Source organism: Saccopteryx bilineata, chromosome 12, assembly GCF_036850765.1.
Source record: "Saccopteryx bilineata isolate mSacBil1 chromosome 12, mSacBil1_pri_phased_curated, whole genome shotgun sequence".
Lineage (NCBI taxonomy): Eukaryota > Metazoa > Chordata > Mammalia > Chiroptera > Emballonuridae > Saccopteryx > Saccopteryx bilineata.
In genome coordinates, this window is record NC_089501.1 from 30,681,967 (window position 1) to 30,698,450 (window position 16,484).

General features: G+C 38.8%; 1 protein-coding gene across 2 annotated transcripts in view; it reads right to left on the bottom strand.

The window, feature by feature from the left end:
* The window catches only part of HBS1L (HBS1 like translational GTPase), a 94,465-nt gene extending 83,533 nt beyond the window's left edge, over positions 1-10,932 (bottom strand). Inside the window, exons 1-2 of one of the 2 annotated variants that reach the window (XM_066247781.1) lie at positions 10,745-10,932; positions 5,481-5,546 (exon numbers count right to left, since the gene is read on the bottom strand). In XM_066247781.1, the coding sequence (XP_066103878.1) occupies positions 5,481-5,546; positions 10,745-10,787 (109 nt within the window). In that variant the 5' untranslated portion in view covers positions 10,788-10,932. The remainder of the gene's footprint in view (positions 1-5,480; positions 5,547-10,744) is intronic. The other variant, XM_066247782.1, reaches the window with a different exon arrangement.
* Between the last annotated feature and the right edge of the window lie 5,552 nt (positions 10,933-16,484).

Below are 16,484 nucleotides of genomic sequence, written 5' to 3' on the forward strand. Positions count from 1 at the left end.
GCCACTGTTTTGGAAGCAGTAGTGGCTGGATTTCCAGGGGAGTGGGGAGAAGCGGAGGGTAGTCAGAGAGAGAAAAAACCGTCCATTATATTCTAAGGTTGAAATGAGAGCCAACAGGTAACAAATACAATAAAAAGGTAAATATAAAATGTTATTCCTTTCTAAAAAAATTAAATGCTTTCTGAAAAACTGGACACCCTTAGTGACTTAAATTTTAAGCATTCTGAAAAACATAAAAGTTCAAAAAATTCAAAGCCTGACTTCTGAAATTGCCTAAAATTGTTCCCCAAATGCCTTAAAATAAAAATCATGTGAGGCATTCATTCCAGATTTGGCTTTCTAGGTCTCCTGCCCTGGAGGCAGCTGGACTCTGTGGTGCTGCAATGAGGCAGGGAATCTGCATTTTTAAAGTCACTCCTCGCTGACGGGTCTCACCAGGGAAGCCTAGGAAGCACTAGCCTACAAGTCTCCCCTATTATCTGTCTCACCTGCAGTCAGTCCACTTTGTACCACATCATCAGTTACTTTCCTAAAATACCACCCCCTACTCAAAAACCTTCAAGGAGCTGACAGCACACACCTAAAACAGAAAACTGCCTCCCGCAATCTGGCTGTTTTCTTTCCTAGCCCTCTTTCCTACTGCAATTGCACTGATCCTCAGTCTCCCCCAAACACACCTCACCGGATGCCACTACTCTCGCACTGTTTCTATGACTAGGATGCCCTTCCTACTATTGTATTTTCCAGTCCCGATCACACCTCCTCCCAGAGTCTTTCAGGCCGGACTATTTCTTTACCCACCACACTGCTCTCTAACACACTGTCTGAATGGGACTTTTAATTGGCTGCCTTATACGACACTACCTTATAAATTACAACAGGCTTTTTTTTTTAATTTTTTTTATTTATTCATTTTTTTAGAGAGGAGAGGGAGAGACAGAGAGAGAGGAGAGACAGAGAGAGAAGGGGGAGGAGCTGGAAGCATCAACTCCCATATGTGCCTTGACCAGGCAAGCCCAGGGTTTTTGAACCGGCGACCTCAGCATTTCCAGGTTGATGCTTTATCCACTGTGCCACCACAGGTCAGGCACAACAGGCTTTTTCTTACATGTTAATGGACGCTCAACAAAGGTTTTGAGTTGGAATGAACTGAATAAGGATCACTACTGTTAAAGTAACCACAGAAGGAGGCCACCAGACAGAGGTGACTCTAATGTCTTGGTGGCAAACAGAAAACTAAGCCAAATTGAGTTCCTGTAAATGCCTCTGGATTACGAACAACCAATCACAAAAAGCCAACAGGCTTTCCTTCCCAAATAATGTAACCACACAGACAAGCAAATGACTTCCGTGTTTACTTTGTTTCTTCTGCATAAAAGCTTCACTCCTACTTCCTGTAGTGGAGTGCTCCTATCATTTGCAGTTCGGTGCAGCAGGATTCAAATTGTTGTTTACTCAAAAAAACTCTTTAAAAAAAAATCTTAATATGCCTCAGTTTATCTTTTAACACTTCTAGTTATATTAGTTGAAACAAAATTCATAAGTGTTCAAATAAAATTTTATATAAATAGGCTCTTTTTCCTATCTAGAGCTCCTTGATATATGGTCAATATTTAGTATAAAAGTCAGTCCTCCTAACAGAGAAAAAAAGCTGTAACTTTTAGAAATCACCCTTTCATCAAGAAAACTGTGTTTAATAGAGTTTAAAAAAATACATGTATTGATGAATTTTAAAAATTCCTACTGACTGATAAAGCCACTCAATGATCAGAATTCATTAGACCAAGAATATGATCATCTCCTGAATGACATTAGCTGCTTCTTTAAGAAAATATCCTTCATTTTCCATGAAAAATCACTCGGAAAACATACCACTAAAAAGAAGTTCCTGATATGACATTGCTATTTTATACAGTCAGGCATTGCTTAACAGCAGAGATACATTCTGAGAAATGTGTCGTTAGGAGATTTCATTATGCGAACATTGGAGTGTACTTACACACACCTAAATGATATAGCCTACTACACACCTAAGGTATGTGGTATACCAATGTCGTATATGTGGTCTGTCATTGACCTAAATGTTGTTATGTGGTACATGACTGTACATTTTGAAAAATTTTAAAAACCCAAAACCACATGCTTTAGTTAAAAATATCCAGTTTGTCATAGAAGAAACTCAAAACCATTTATCTCTTGCTTTGATAAAGTCAGTTGACTTTTTGGTATGTACAATAGTAACTCTTAAAGAGTCAGACTATCCTGGATATGAACCACACACAAGACACGTATCAAGAACTGTGATAGACAAGGGTTAATTCTAGAAATTCAAGAAAACTAGGCCAGAAATGCAAATCTCAGAAAAACACTCTCAGAATGCCTAACCTTGTATACTCTTAGCTCCTTGCTATATATTAAACATGATTTATCCATATGAGTCTAGGTACATGAATGTGTTAAGCTGCAATATTAAGATGTTTTTCAGTACACAGTCCCTCTCTCTAGGAAGGTTTTCACCTTGTACAAGCCATACTCAATCAACTTCCAAGTCCTACAGACATTAACACCTGTAATTACCGGTATTTCTTGAACCTATTTTCAAATCCAGTGCTATTACCGTTGTCCTAAATAAATGGTTCTCAAATCAAGTCTTAGAATATCCTTGGAGGGCTTTGTTAAAACAAAAGCTATACCCCATCCTCAGAGTTTTTGACTCAGGAATGGGGCCAAAATTTGTTACTTTTCTAACAAATTCTCAAGTGATGTTAAAGGCACATGGACCACATTTTGAGGATATTGTCTAAAATATTCTCACCTCTTCCAGTGCAATTTAATAGTCTCCTAACTAATCTACCTACATCTACTCATGTTCTGCCTTCAATCCAGTCTCTACTATGTGGAAGAGGTTTTTGTGTGTGTGTTTTTTAATCTCCTAATTATCACCTTCTCAATTTCATGAACATGCCATGCTCTCTATTGAACATACAATATGAGTGATCAAGTCAGTGCTACCAAACATCACTGTCACCTACAATGTAGGACCCCAAAGGGTGATTCTTAATCTACAAAATGTGGTCTTTTGAACCCCTGTATGAGCTTTAAAGGAATGTTGATTAAGCCACTTCTCAGCTTCTAACCAGCCTTCTTTACTCTGTTTTGTGATACTAGGGTTGATGCCTATGCAAAGCACGTTTCTTTGACAGCTGGCTCCCCTTTAAGGCCAGTCAACAGGCAGATGCTAAAGGAAGACTGGAAGACTGGAAGAGGAAAACTCACGCTCCTTTCCTTTTTGCTTCTTTTCCAGTCACTGTTCCTCCAGCAACACTTCATCTTCAAGAAGCAGTTTGTTCCAGGAATAGCAATTTATATCAGTTTGCAGTTTTCCAGAACTGCCAGTACCAGCTTCAACATGCCCATCAATCACTTATACCCTCTGATGCTGTATCAGCCAGCTGGATAGAGCTGCCCCCTCAAAGGCCAAATCCTAGCTTCACCGATACCCTTCGGGGGCACCAGTACCAGCCATGTGCCCTCCTGAGAGGTCTGAGTCCCGGCTCCACAATATTTCCTCTGAACTTCAAAGACAAAACAACAAAGGGGAACCCTCTTATCACAGGTCTAAGTCCCAGCTCCAAGGAGTGCCTCCCCAAGCTTCTAAAAGTTTGGCTTCAACCTCATCCATTTGTTCCTCTAGGATAGAATAGTAAATGTTTAAGTTACCACCTCCTTGAAACTTTAGTTGCCCTTTTTGGATTTTTGGTTCTCTAATACCTAGTTAATAACTTTTTATATTAAATTTTCTCCAGCAAAGTAACTGATGCAATTTCTGTCTAATAGGATACTGACTGGTAACAGTGTAACACTAAAGAAGAAGAGAAAAGTCCCTGGTTAGTTAGGCTAAATGAAGAAAGTATAAAAAAAAGAACCAGATATATTTCAAAGTAACAAGAAAAAATGATGACAGGAAGAATAGAAGTACTAAGACAACTTCTAGAGGATCTAGGGATTTATAAAGAATTGGGAATTGCGCCTGACCAGTGTTGGCACAGTGAGCAGAGCACTGACCTGGGATACTGAGGTCCCAGGTCTGAAACCCCAAGGTCACCAGCTTAAGCGTGGGGTCACGGGCATCAGTGTGGGATCATCGACATGATCCCATGATAGCTTGCTTGAGCCCAAAGGTCACTGCTTAGGCTTGAGTGCCCCCCTTCCTGGTCAAGGCACATATGAAAAGCAGTCAGTGAACAACTAAAGTGCCGCAACTCTGAGTTGATGGTCTAAAAGTGGTACAGCGTCGGCCTAGCGTGCGGAGGACCCGGGTTTGATTCCCAGCCAGGGCACACAGGAGAAGCGCCCATTTGCTTCTCTACCCCTCCGCCGCGCCTTCCTCTCTGTCTCTCTCTTCCCCTCCCGCAGCCAAGGCTCCATTGGAGCAAAGATGGCCTGGGCACTGGGGATGGCTCTGTGGCCTCTGCCCCAGGCGCTAGAGTGGCTCTGGTCGCAACATGGTGACGCCCAGGATGGGCAGAGCATCGCCCCCTGGTGGGCAGAGCATCGCCCCATGGTGGGCGTGCCGGGTGGATCCCGGTCGGGCGCATGCGGGAGTCTGTCTGACTGTCTCTCCCTGTTTTCAGCTTCAGAAAAACGCAAAAAAAAAAAAGTGGTACAGGTTGACAGGGCAGGAGACCACAGTGTATTAAAGAAAAGGTACACACTGATGAAAATGATAATCACTTTTAAAAGAAAACTTTTAAACTTGTAGAAAACTAGTTTTATGAATTTTATTTATGTTATATCTAACTATATTTAATTGTACCACCCTTTTATGACATAGTAAAATTTAGCAGGGCATTTTAACTAACTGTTCACAGTAATCTGTGAAATTTGAAGCCAGATACATTGTTAGAGAAATGAATAAGAGAAAAGTCTGGCAAAGAAGAAAATTTTTGGCAGATTAGACAGAATATACAGCTCTGATGTGAATCCTATAGAATCTGAACTGTAAATCACTTAGTATCTCCAACAGATATCTGAATGAACTACATGCATCGGGTTTACTTACCACACTATTTAACAATGAATACACTAAAGTATTGTACAAAGAGAATTCTCTGCAAAACACCACAATGTGTCTAATATTCAAGAGATTTCTGAGGATATATAAATTAATGTCTGCCTTCAGAAGTTTCAGTTCTAGATAAAATTACCATTTTAGTACAATTTAGATGCAATGAATATTGCAGGAATATTGGAAAAAGCAGTTATCTTCAAATTGTTTAAAGCTAGATGATGGAATCAAAACTGCAAATTTTATTCACAGGTAAAGAAATTATTTTTATACACCTTTAAAAAGTAACCTAGAATATTTTTAAATGGTTTAAAATATTATAGTCTTATAGCACACTCTAGTCCTAAAATGACAATACTTAACATTTTTAAACACCCAAATAATGAAAAATCAGTTATTTTTTAAAATTCACCTGTTGATGGCGAAATACAATAATCATCCTCTACAGACTGGCCATAAAAATCATCATCTTCAAAATCTAAAATAAAAACACAAGAGAGAAATCCATTTACAAATTCTTCTCATATTCTTTACTATTAATGAGAAAGCATCTGAACTCTTTCCAAAAGAAATTAAATTACTCATCAAAACTAAAGAAACTCCAAATATCCACTTTTCAAAAAAAATTCTAAAAATTTTACCTACAATGTAGGTATTTACTGACTTTCTATATTTACAGATATATACACTTATAGAGATACACTATATAGCACTCTTCAGTTTTTAAGCTAATTGGGTTTTATTGTTATGCCAATTTTTCAGTGCATGTAATCAAAAAGTAATAACCCCACAGATCACGTAGTTGAATTGTCTTTCAGTGTTGACAAATATCCAAAATGAAATCCATCTGGTTTTATTTTCACCAAATGCCTTCTATAACCAAGCCATTTATTTTTTACGCACAGGGTATATAATCAAACCATCAACGCAGTTATTCTTCATGTAGAACAAGGTTCTCTCTATAAAAACCAGCTTATCCTAAACTCCCTTGAGGTCACTCTGATTGGGCTAACTAGCACTTTTTCCTACTGACTAAAATATACGGTCTACCGGAAAGTTCTGTCCATTTTTGGAATAAAACAAAATACAAATTTTTCTTACCGTCAATAAACTTTATTAAGTAATATAATTGCCATTATTATTAATGATTTCTTGTCAGCGTGAGGGCAATTTGTATATCCCATTTTTGGAAAATGTTTTATCTTTTGATGCAAAAAATTGAACCAGTGCTTGTTTGATATCTTCTTCATTTTTGAATTTTTTGCCCTTCAAAAAATTTTGTAAGGACAAAAACAAGTGATAGTCGGAGGGTGCTAAGTCCAGGGAATATGGTGAATGAGACAGAATTTCCCAGCCTAGTGCTGCAATTTTTTTTTTTTTTTTACAGGGACAGAGAGAGTCAGAGAGAGGGATAGACAGGGACAGACAGACAGGAACAGAGAGAGATGAGAAGCATCAATCATCAGTTTCTGTTGCGACACCTTAGTTGTTCATTGATTGCTTTCTCATATGTGCCTTGACCGTGGGCCTTCAGCAGACCGAGTGACCCCTTGCTCAGGGACCTTAGGTCCGAGCTGCTGAGCTTTTTTTGCTCAACCCAGATGAGCTCGTACTCAAGCTGGCAACTTTGGGGTCTCGAACCTGGGTCTTCCGCATCCCAGTCCGACACTCTATCCACTGCGCCACCGCCTGGCGTGCTGCAATTTTCTGACGAGTCCCCAAAGCAGCATGTGGCCTGGCATTATCATGATGTAGTATGATGTTCTTCCTATTGAACATTGCCAGCCTCTTTTCTAGGACTGCTGTCATTAAATTATCCAGTTGCTGACAATACTTCTCCGAATTGAGCTTTTCGTTCAGTTTTAAAAGCTCATAATGTATTGGTCCTCGAATGTCCCACCATATACACAACATTCTCTTATTCAGAGTCAAATTTGGTTTAGAGGTGGAAGGGCTAGGTTTTCCGGGTTCACAATATGCCCTTTTCCTTATGATGTTTTCATAGGTAATCCACTTTTCATCCCCAGTTATCATCCAGTTCAAGAAGGGCTCGATTTTGTTCCGAGCAAGCAGAGATGTGCATATAACGACTCGATCATCCAAATTCTTCTGACTTAATTCATGTGGCACCCATCTTGAATATTTCCACACCAATCCTATCTTCCGAATATGGTCTAAAATGGTTTGCTGAGCTGAATTAAGCCTTTCTGCGATCTCTGATGTTGTCAGAAAAGGATCTTGCTCCAACATGGTCTTAACAACGTCCTCATTGATCAAGGATGGTCGCCCAGAAAGTGACTTATCAGAAAGGTCGAAATCACCTGTTTCAAATTTTTCAAACCATCTTCTGCATGTCCTATCAGAAACTGTACCTTCACCAAACACTTTCAGTAAATTTCTACATGCTTCTGTAGCATTTCTTCCTTGTTGAAATTTGTATCAAATACAGTGGCGTAAATGAACTTTATCAGTAGCCATGGGTACACTATGGCTTCACACATAAGACTAACATGAATCAACTTTGTTTTAGTTAATTTGCTACGTCAGTATGTATACATTAAGTAATAAAAGTAGAGAGGCACACATGCGTCAAATAAACATGTGCTTATGTGTCGAAACTTGTTGTGATAGAAACGGACACAACTTTTCAGATAGACCTGATATATTTTTTACCAAATTTCCTATGGCTGTTTCCTCCTCTTGGTTAAGGTCCCCACTCAAGTGTCACCTATTTGCAGAAGCCTTCCCTGATTGCTCTGGGTAAAAAACAGCAAGTCCCCTGCCAATTTTACTCTCTAGCACACTTCTTCAACCCAGAGTCTCAGAGCACTAACCCTGTTTCACTCCATGAGACTATAAGCTTCTTCAGGGCCAACTACCTGGCATGTGTTTGGCACTAAATTAATACTTGTTTTTTTGTAAATTTATAAATCAAACAATTTAAAACTAAAAAAACCACAAAGAACATAAATACGTCTGCATAATGTATCTATTCCTTCCACAAATACTAACACTATGTCAGGGACTATTAGAGACCTTTGGGGTACAACACAGAATGACAAGCACACTCCAGATCTCTATAAACCTGCAAGCTAACTGGGGACAGACAAGAAAATGGGCAATTATAAAACCAGTGACAAGTGTTTGACATGAGAAATACAGAACTATTGGGGAATACTCATACGAACAACAAAAACAGACCTGAGAATGGAGTTGCTAAGGAAAGATCCCAGGAATATATTTAAACCACTTCTAAAGGCTAGTTAGCTAGTTTCTGAGGGTATTCATGCAGCAAGAATGCATGTACAAGACCTGAGACTAAAGGTTTATGGCCAAGAAAAATTAAATAAATGCTACTATTGCATTAAAGTGAGTAATTTAATAAATTAGATCACAATCCCAAGTTAATAACTTATTAACAAATAAATGAAGAGCTATTCTCAAAAAAATACATTTTAGATATATAAAAAATCTTTTTTAAGATCAGTTTTTCCATACTGAAATTGATCCTAAAAATACAATATAAAAATATAAAGAGAATTCTCCCCTAGGATTTCTGTAATGTGGTTCTTTTTCTCAATAAAATTTTGGGAGTATTTACTTCATGCAAGCAATGTGGTGGCTACTGGAGTAATATCAAGGGCAGACTTTGCCTTCCTGGCACTTTTAAATAACATAGTAGCTAAGGCAGTCCTGTAAAATGTTATCTAAATTACAGAGAAGGACTAGTGAGAGGTTTTGGAGCACAAACTCTAATAAAGTTATATTTGTTTGTTTGTTTTTTAATTTTCTTTTAACTGATTTTAGCCAGAGAGAAGGGGAGAGAGAAAGAGACAGAAACATTGATCTGTTCTGTATGTGTCCTGATCAGGGATCAAACTGGCAGCCTCTGTGCTTTGGGACAATGGTAAACAACCAAGCTAATCAGCCAAGGCAAAGCTATATTAGTTTTGAGAATTTTAAACTTATTATTCTGAAAGTACACAAGCTTAACTGGGAAGAAGAGAAATACACTGGACCCTTGACCCTCCTATGCTATAGGAATCGCTTGATTATGATGTCATCAACTGTTCCAAACAAACATGAAAACCTAACATGGGGTCGCCAAGGTAAAGAGGACATTTAGCACTCACTCCCTCAGGCCAAGCACTTCTCCAGAAAAGCTTTCCCTCACATGGAAATCCTTTTCAAACTCCTCCAACCCACCCTGAACACGATGCTCTCACTTACGGAACCAAATTTTGTGAGTACTTTTTGTAGCATCTCATACTCTAATCATTTGTTACTTGTTTAACTCCCCCTTTTAGACTCCCTCAAACATCTATCTGCCCCCAAAGCTTAGAACAGTACTCTTAAGCATTCAATTAAAGAAGAATAAGCATTTGATGTTAGTTGGGGAAATGGTATTTATTAAAGAAAATTACTAATGAAATGAATTACTTTATTAACATAATTAGGTCTATTCGTGTCTTTTATAGCATATCTGCAAAAATATCTCCCAGGCTAAAGTCATTGCTAGTTAACTGTGGTCCACATGCAATAGTTACATCCAATGCTATATCTGAAACGCCCTCCATTCTTAAGTGAATATGAGGACCATAACATATGCCAGGCTGATTGAGTTAGTCCACAAATGTAGCACAAGGTTAGAGCGTACCGATGTTCTACAATAATCTGTGGGACTACCAATAACCACCACCATTTAAGCATGGTACATGTTCTGTGCTTTACAAAGTAATAGGTCTTTATTGCTCTTCTGCACTTCATCACTTCTGTCTTTTAAGTCTAGTTTATATGATACTTAGCGTGGCCCATAATTATCCACTGTATGGAGATGTGTGCCTGTCCTAAACAAATTCTAACTTCTTTTAAACTCCTCGAGAACATTCATATATCAATACATCTTCTTTTATATATGTTTTAATCATTAAGTCCTTTTCGATGCCCTCTCTCTCTGTTACTGCTTCTCCCCCCATTCCAAAATGCATTTATATTGAGAATTACCCACCAAGAATTAAATAGACACTTACTTAAGACTATCTAACCAACTTATTCTTTAGGCCTTTTTAATATGTATCTTTTCTATCGTCCCCTAAATCTCCAATTTAACTTGAAACTCACAGAAGACAAATTAATCAGTTAGCTCACGCCAGATTCTGCACTAAATATTCATGAAAACACAAAGGATTGACCATGTCAATCTAACACAGTTAAAAACAGTTGAATATAACCATTAAGTCAACCCGTGTTTTATCAATGTGCAACGTTTCCTGGACATTCTTGAAAGAGAGTCGAGGGGTCAGGAGATGGAGCTATAGAAGTGGGCCATGTGTACGAGCTTGGAGGAAACAATGGGAGGGAGAAGTGATAATGCTTACGTGCATTCACACCACCGGCTCCCAACCAAAGTCCTTCCCATATGACGCCGCGCAGCACCTCCCCCGCCCTAAATACGATCAATCCCAGAAATCACAGACATAAACGCCATTCCCAGGCACGCCAACGACTATTACGTTCTCCAACTGAGCCTCCTCTCAATTCCACGCTGGCACCACCGGCAAGGAGCTCACAGATCGAAGTGGATGCCCATACGCGGGGATCCCGGCGGGGATCCCGGCTGGAAGGGGGAAAATGACATCCCTCCTCCCTCCCCCCCCCAATAAGCGTGCCACCTACCTTCATCGTAGTTATAGCCCCGAACATTCCGATGCCGGGCCATGGTGAAGAGGGCGTTCGCCACAGCCCCTAACAGTATACCCGCTCAGAAACCGATAAGGCGCCGACCGCGGCCTGGAGAACACCTAAACGCCATATTGGCTTCCGGCAGGCCTCTGTGCCGAGCGCCTGCGCACGCCCGACGTCCTGTCTGCGCACTGCGCGACGGCAACCTCTCAGGGTCACCCGCCCTCCTAGGGACGCGTGCGCACTCGTGCGGACTAGGGTTCTGTTTTGACATGGCCCCGCCTACGTGCAAGTTGTCTGATATTCCAAAGACACGGGAGGATATCGCTGCTCACAGTTTGTTGAGTTGGAACTGAAAGTAGCGAGCGTCCTACACCTACACCCCTGTACATTTGGAATATCCAGATGATATTTCAAATTTGGTTTTTCATAATCTAGTGAAAAAGCTGTGTGCTGAATAAGAGCCAGCACCGTGTCTTATACAACTGGCATCTTTGAGGCTTTCATGGTTTCATGTAGATTAGTCTTGCATTAATACCTCTAGTAAACAACTCTCTCCTTTTAGCCTCATAGGATTATCTGCATCATAAGAAAGGATTCACTGAGCATTCATTTAACATGCTAAGAGTATTAAATGTCGTTTTCTGGACATAGTACATCTAAGACCACTTATGGTAATGATGAATGTTGATGATGAATAAATCTATAACCTACTATTAAATGTCCTCATTTCTTGGAATACAAAGTAAATGATGTTATGTAAAAAATATATATATATTATTTTACTGACAAAACTACACTTCAGTTTTAGCTTTTTGAAATGGTGATACTTTACATAAAGGTACTCTCAAATTCAAGAAGTGACTTAAAAGCTTAACAGCTTTTTATTATCCATAATAGAAAGAAATATGAAGAAAATTCAATTAACATTTTGCGGCTTGAAATGTAATTTATACATGCATTTGAAGGTGTCTACCAAATGTTCTGAACTATCGTTGTTTAATGTATCTCCAAGACAAAATTTTATGAAAATAGTTGCTAATTTTATATCTCTTAAGTGTTTCCTTTATTTTACTGTTTTAGATTATTTTTATGTTACAATTTGTTTATTAGTCAAATAGAGATAGTAATAGTATACAACTCAAAGTTGTGAATAATAAATTTATGTAAGGTGATTTCACACAAATCTTAGTAGGTGCTTTAAATTTCAGATGTTATTAAAATACAAATGGCAACTTTCAGCCCACTGAAATTGTCAATTACAAACTGTAGTAACTCACTGAGGTATGAAGTAGATGAGTTATAAATTTACCACACAAACAGAACTATAGGAGCAATAAAGAAGAAAACATTACTTCTGCTTGAGGGATACTATATAATTTGCCTCTGAGTCATCAGTAATGCACTCCCTTAAAATACTAAATACTTGAGAGCCTTGATTGCATCTCAAGCAATGAAGCTTTAGTTAGGAAAGCCTTCACTGATTTTCTCAGAAAGTTTTAAGGATTTTATCTCCTGCCCCCACAGCTCTTTAAATGCGCTTGTAACTTTGTACTGTGGTTTGATTGGAAGTACCATGACTCTGGAGTCACAGAAACATGGATCTCAGTAGCTGTTCTGCCACTTCCTGTATGGTAACTTCTCTGGGCTACATTTTTTCATCTGTAAACAGGTATAAAAAGATATGTCTTCTATTTTGTGCAAAGTAAATGAAGTGGTGGAAGTAAAAACAGTAGCTGTTACATAATAAGTACTATAAGGGAGTAAAAAGTCTCTACCCTCTTTAGGTCTCTGATGGAGTCTAAGAGCTAAACTGACATAAGACAAGTTAACAAGAAAAAAGCACACAAGTTTACATTTTTACTGGTATATAGAAACCTTCTCAAGAAAATGAAAACCTGACTATGTGACCAGAGCAAAAAGCTCTTACACCACTTAGACAAAGACGCAATCAAGTTATGAAGAATTAATAAGACAAGGGAACTTATCCTAGTGGTAATAGGAAAGTGACTAGGAGATATATGGTGCTGGGAACAGTGGGAAGTGGGGTGGGTGGAAAAAATAATGAAAGATAATCCAAAATATACAAAGAACTCATAAAACTTAACAACAAACAAGCAAACAATCCAATAAAAAAATGGGAAGAGAACATGAACAGACACTTCTCCCAGGAAGAAATACAAATGGCCAACAGATATATGAAAAGATGCTCATCTTCATTAGCTATTAGAGAAATGCAAATCAAAACTACAATGAGATACCACCTCACACCTATTAGATTAGCTATTATCAACAAGACAGGTAATAACAAATGTTGGAGAGGCTGTGGAGAAAAAGGAACCCTCATCCACTATTGGTGGGAATGTAAAGTAAGTACAACCACTATGAAAGAAAGTATGATGGTTCCTTAAAAAATTAAAAATAGAACTACCATATGATCCAGCAATCCCTCTACTGGGAATATACCCCCATAACTCAAAAACACACATGCAGCCCCATGTTCATCACAGCCAAGTCATGGAAACAACCAAAAAGCCCTTGAATAGATGATTGGATAAAGAAGATGTGGTACATATACACTATGGAATGCTACTCAGCCATAAGAAATGATGACATCGGATCATTTACAACAACATGGATGGACCTTGATAACGTTATACTGAGTGAAATAAGTAAATCTCAGAAAAAACTAAGAACTATACAATTCCATACATAAGAATGAGACTCGGACATAAAAATGAGACTCAGATATGGACAAGAGTGTGGTGGTTACCGGGGGTGGGGAGGGGAAGTAAGGGGATAGGGGGAGAGGAGGGGCACAGAAAAAAAACAGATAGAGGGGTGATGGGAGACTATATGACTTTGGGTGATGGGTATGCAACATAATCAAATGTCAAAATAATCTGGAGATGTTTGCTCTGAACCTACATACCCTGATTGATTAATGTCACCCCATTAAAATTAATAAAAAATGAAAAAATAGTGAAAGATAAGGTTTATTTCAGTAAGTTAATACAAATTTATTTCAGCATCAATTTCCAATCTTCGATTAGAAGGATACTCTCTCCTCCTGGCATAGGGAGGACACCTTTCTCGTGGGAAATTTTGTGGCCTGTTTTACATAGAAAAGGGTAGGTTAGACAGCTGTTCTTGCACCTGCTGTTTCTCAAGTTCCTTCATCTCAGAATAATATGATATGTTGAGGGGACATGCCCTGAACTCCTGCAGTACTTAATAAAGGCTAGTTCTCTATCACAGTAATTGGAAAACTTCACCTGTTTCTCCAACACTCTAATATCTGGCACTCTGTTTGCTGAATGAATTGCTGAATTAAAAATCATAAATATAGTTTCTGGCTATGAGGTATTTAACAAATACCATAAACGACTATATAATTGTTTAACTTTTATATCAATTTGTTTTAAAAATTATAAATGAAAGTAACAGCTATATTACTGAAAAGTTTTAACACCTTTGTTGAGGGATCCTTGACAAAAAATAACGTACACATACTTAAATTATACAATTTGATGTTCTGAAATAGGCCGTTACCAGTGAGACCATCAACCAAATCAAGATAATGAACATATCCAGAGTCCCAAAAACTTCCTCAAGTATCTTTATAATCTCTCCCTCTTGCTCCTCACTGTCTCCTCACCCTTCCCCCTGGCAACAACTAATCATCTTTCTGACACAATTGTTTAGTTTGTATTTTCTATATAGAGGAAATCATATAAAATGTATTCTTTTTTATCTGACTTTACTCACTCGGTATAATAATTTTTGTATTTATTCATGTCGGTATATGAATCAATAGTTCATTCCCTTAAATTGCAGAGGGGAGTTCTTTTATAGTATATAGATGCACTGCAACTTGTTATTTAATTAACCTGTAGATAGATAAATGGGTTTTCAAGTTTAACTACAATGCATAAGGCTGCTATATAATTAATGTACAACTCTGTATGGACATAAGCTTTAATGTATCCTGGGTAAACACCTAGGAGCAGAATGGTTGCATGACGTGATGTTATATTTAGCTTTTTAAGAAACTGTCAAACTGTTTTCCGAAGTGGTAGTAACGTTTTACATTCCCATCATCAGTGTACATTCATTTTCTCCACATACTCACCATCACTTGGTATGATCTAAAGATATTATGCTTATTTGACATTTCTATATCTTTTTGGTGTAGTGCCTAAATTGTTTTGTCATTTTTTAATGGGATGTTTGTTTTCTTATTTTTATTTTGAAGAGTTCTTTTTATATTCTGCATATAATGTCTTTATCTGATATGTAATTTAGAAGTTTTTTTTCAGTTTGTAATTTGTCTTTTCATTTTTTTAAATTATGTCCTCCAAATAGCAGAAGTTTTTATTTTTGATGAAGTTCAGTTTATCAATTTTTATACCATTTATGATGGGATTGTGTTATTGATTTTGTATCTAAGAAATCTGTGCCTAACTCAAGGTCACAATTTTTTTGGGGGGGGACAAGACAGAGAGAAGCAGAGAGAGGGACAGACAGACAGGAAGGGAGAGAGATGAGAAGCATCAAGTCTTTGTTATGGTATCTTAGTTGTTCATTGACTGCTTTCTCATATGTGCCTTGACCTGGGGGCTACAGCCGAACCAATGAGCCCTGGCTCAAGCCAGTGACTTTGGGCTCAAGCCAGCGACCTTGGGCTTCAAGCCAGCGACCTTGGGCTTCAAGCCAGTGACCTGTCGCTCCAGCCAGCGACCATGAAGTCATGTCTATGATGCCATGCTCAAGCCAGTGACCCTGCACTCAGGCTGGTGAGCCCACACTCAAGCCAGGTACCTCGCTTTTTCAAACCTGGGTCTTCTGCAGCCCAGTCTGATGCTCTATCCACTGTGTTACTGCCTGGTTAAGCAAAAAAAATTTTTTTTCTTTTTTTTTTTTAAATTTTTTATTTATTCATTTTAGAAAGGAGAGGGAAAGACAGAGAGAGACAGAGAGAGAGAAGGGGGGAGGAGCTGCAAGCATCAACTCCATATGTGCCTTGACCAGGCAAGCCCAGGGTTTCGAACCAGCGACCTCAGCATTTCCAGGTGGACGCTTTATCCACTGCACCACCACAGGTCAGGCTAAAAATTTACTTTTCTTTCCCCCCCCCTTTTTTGTATTTTTCCGAAGCTGGAAACGGGGAGAGACAGTCAGACAGACTCCTGCATGCGCCCGACCGGGATCCACCTGGCATGCCCACCAGGGGCGATGCTCTGCCCCTCCGGGGCGTCGCTCTGTTGCGACCAGAGCCACTCTAGCGCCTGGGGCAGAGGCCAGGAGCTATCCTCAGCGCCCGGGCTATCTTTGCTCCAATGGAGCCTTGGCTGCGGGAGGGGAAGAGAGAGACAGAGAGGAAGGAGAGGGTGAGGGGTGGAGAAGCAGATGGGTGCTTCTCCTGTGTGCCCTGGCCGGGAATCGAACCCAGGACTTCTGCACGCCAGGCCGATGCTCTACCACTGAGCCAACCAGCCAGGGCAAAAATTTCTTTTTTAAAAAACAAGTTTCACAGTGTTGGGTTCTAAATTTAGATTAATGATTCATTTTCAGTTGATTTTTGTATATAGTGTAAGGTTTGAATCAAAATTTATTTTATATATGTATATATTCAAGTGTTCTGGCACTATTGTTGAAAAGAAGGTCCTTCTCCACTGAATTGCATCTATATCAAAAATGACTTGTCCATATATACACAGTATATTCCTAGACT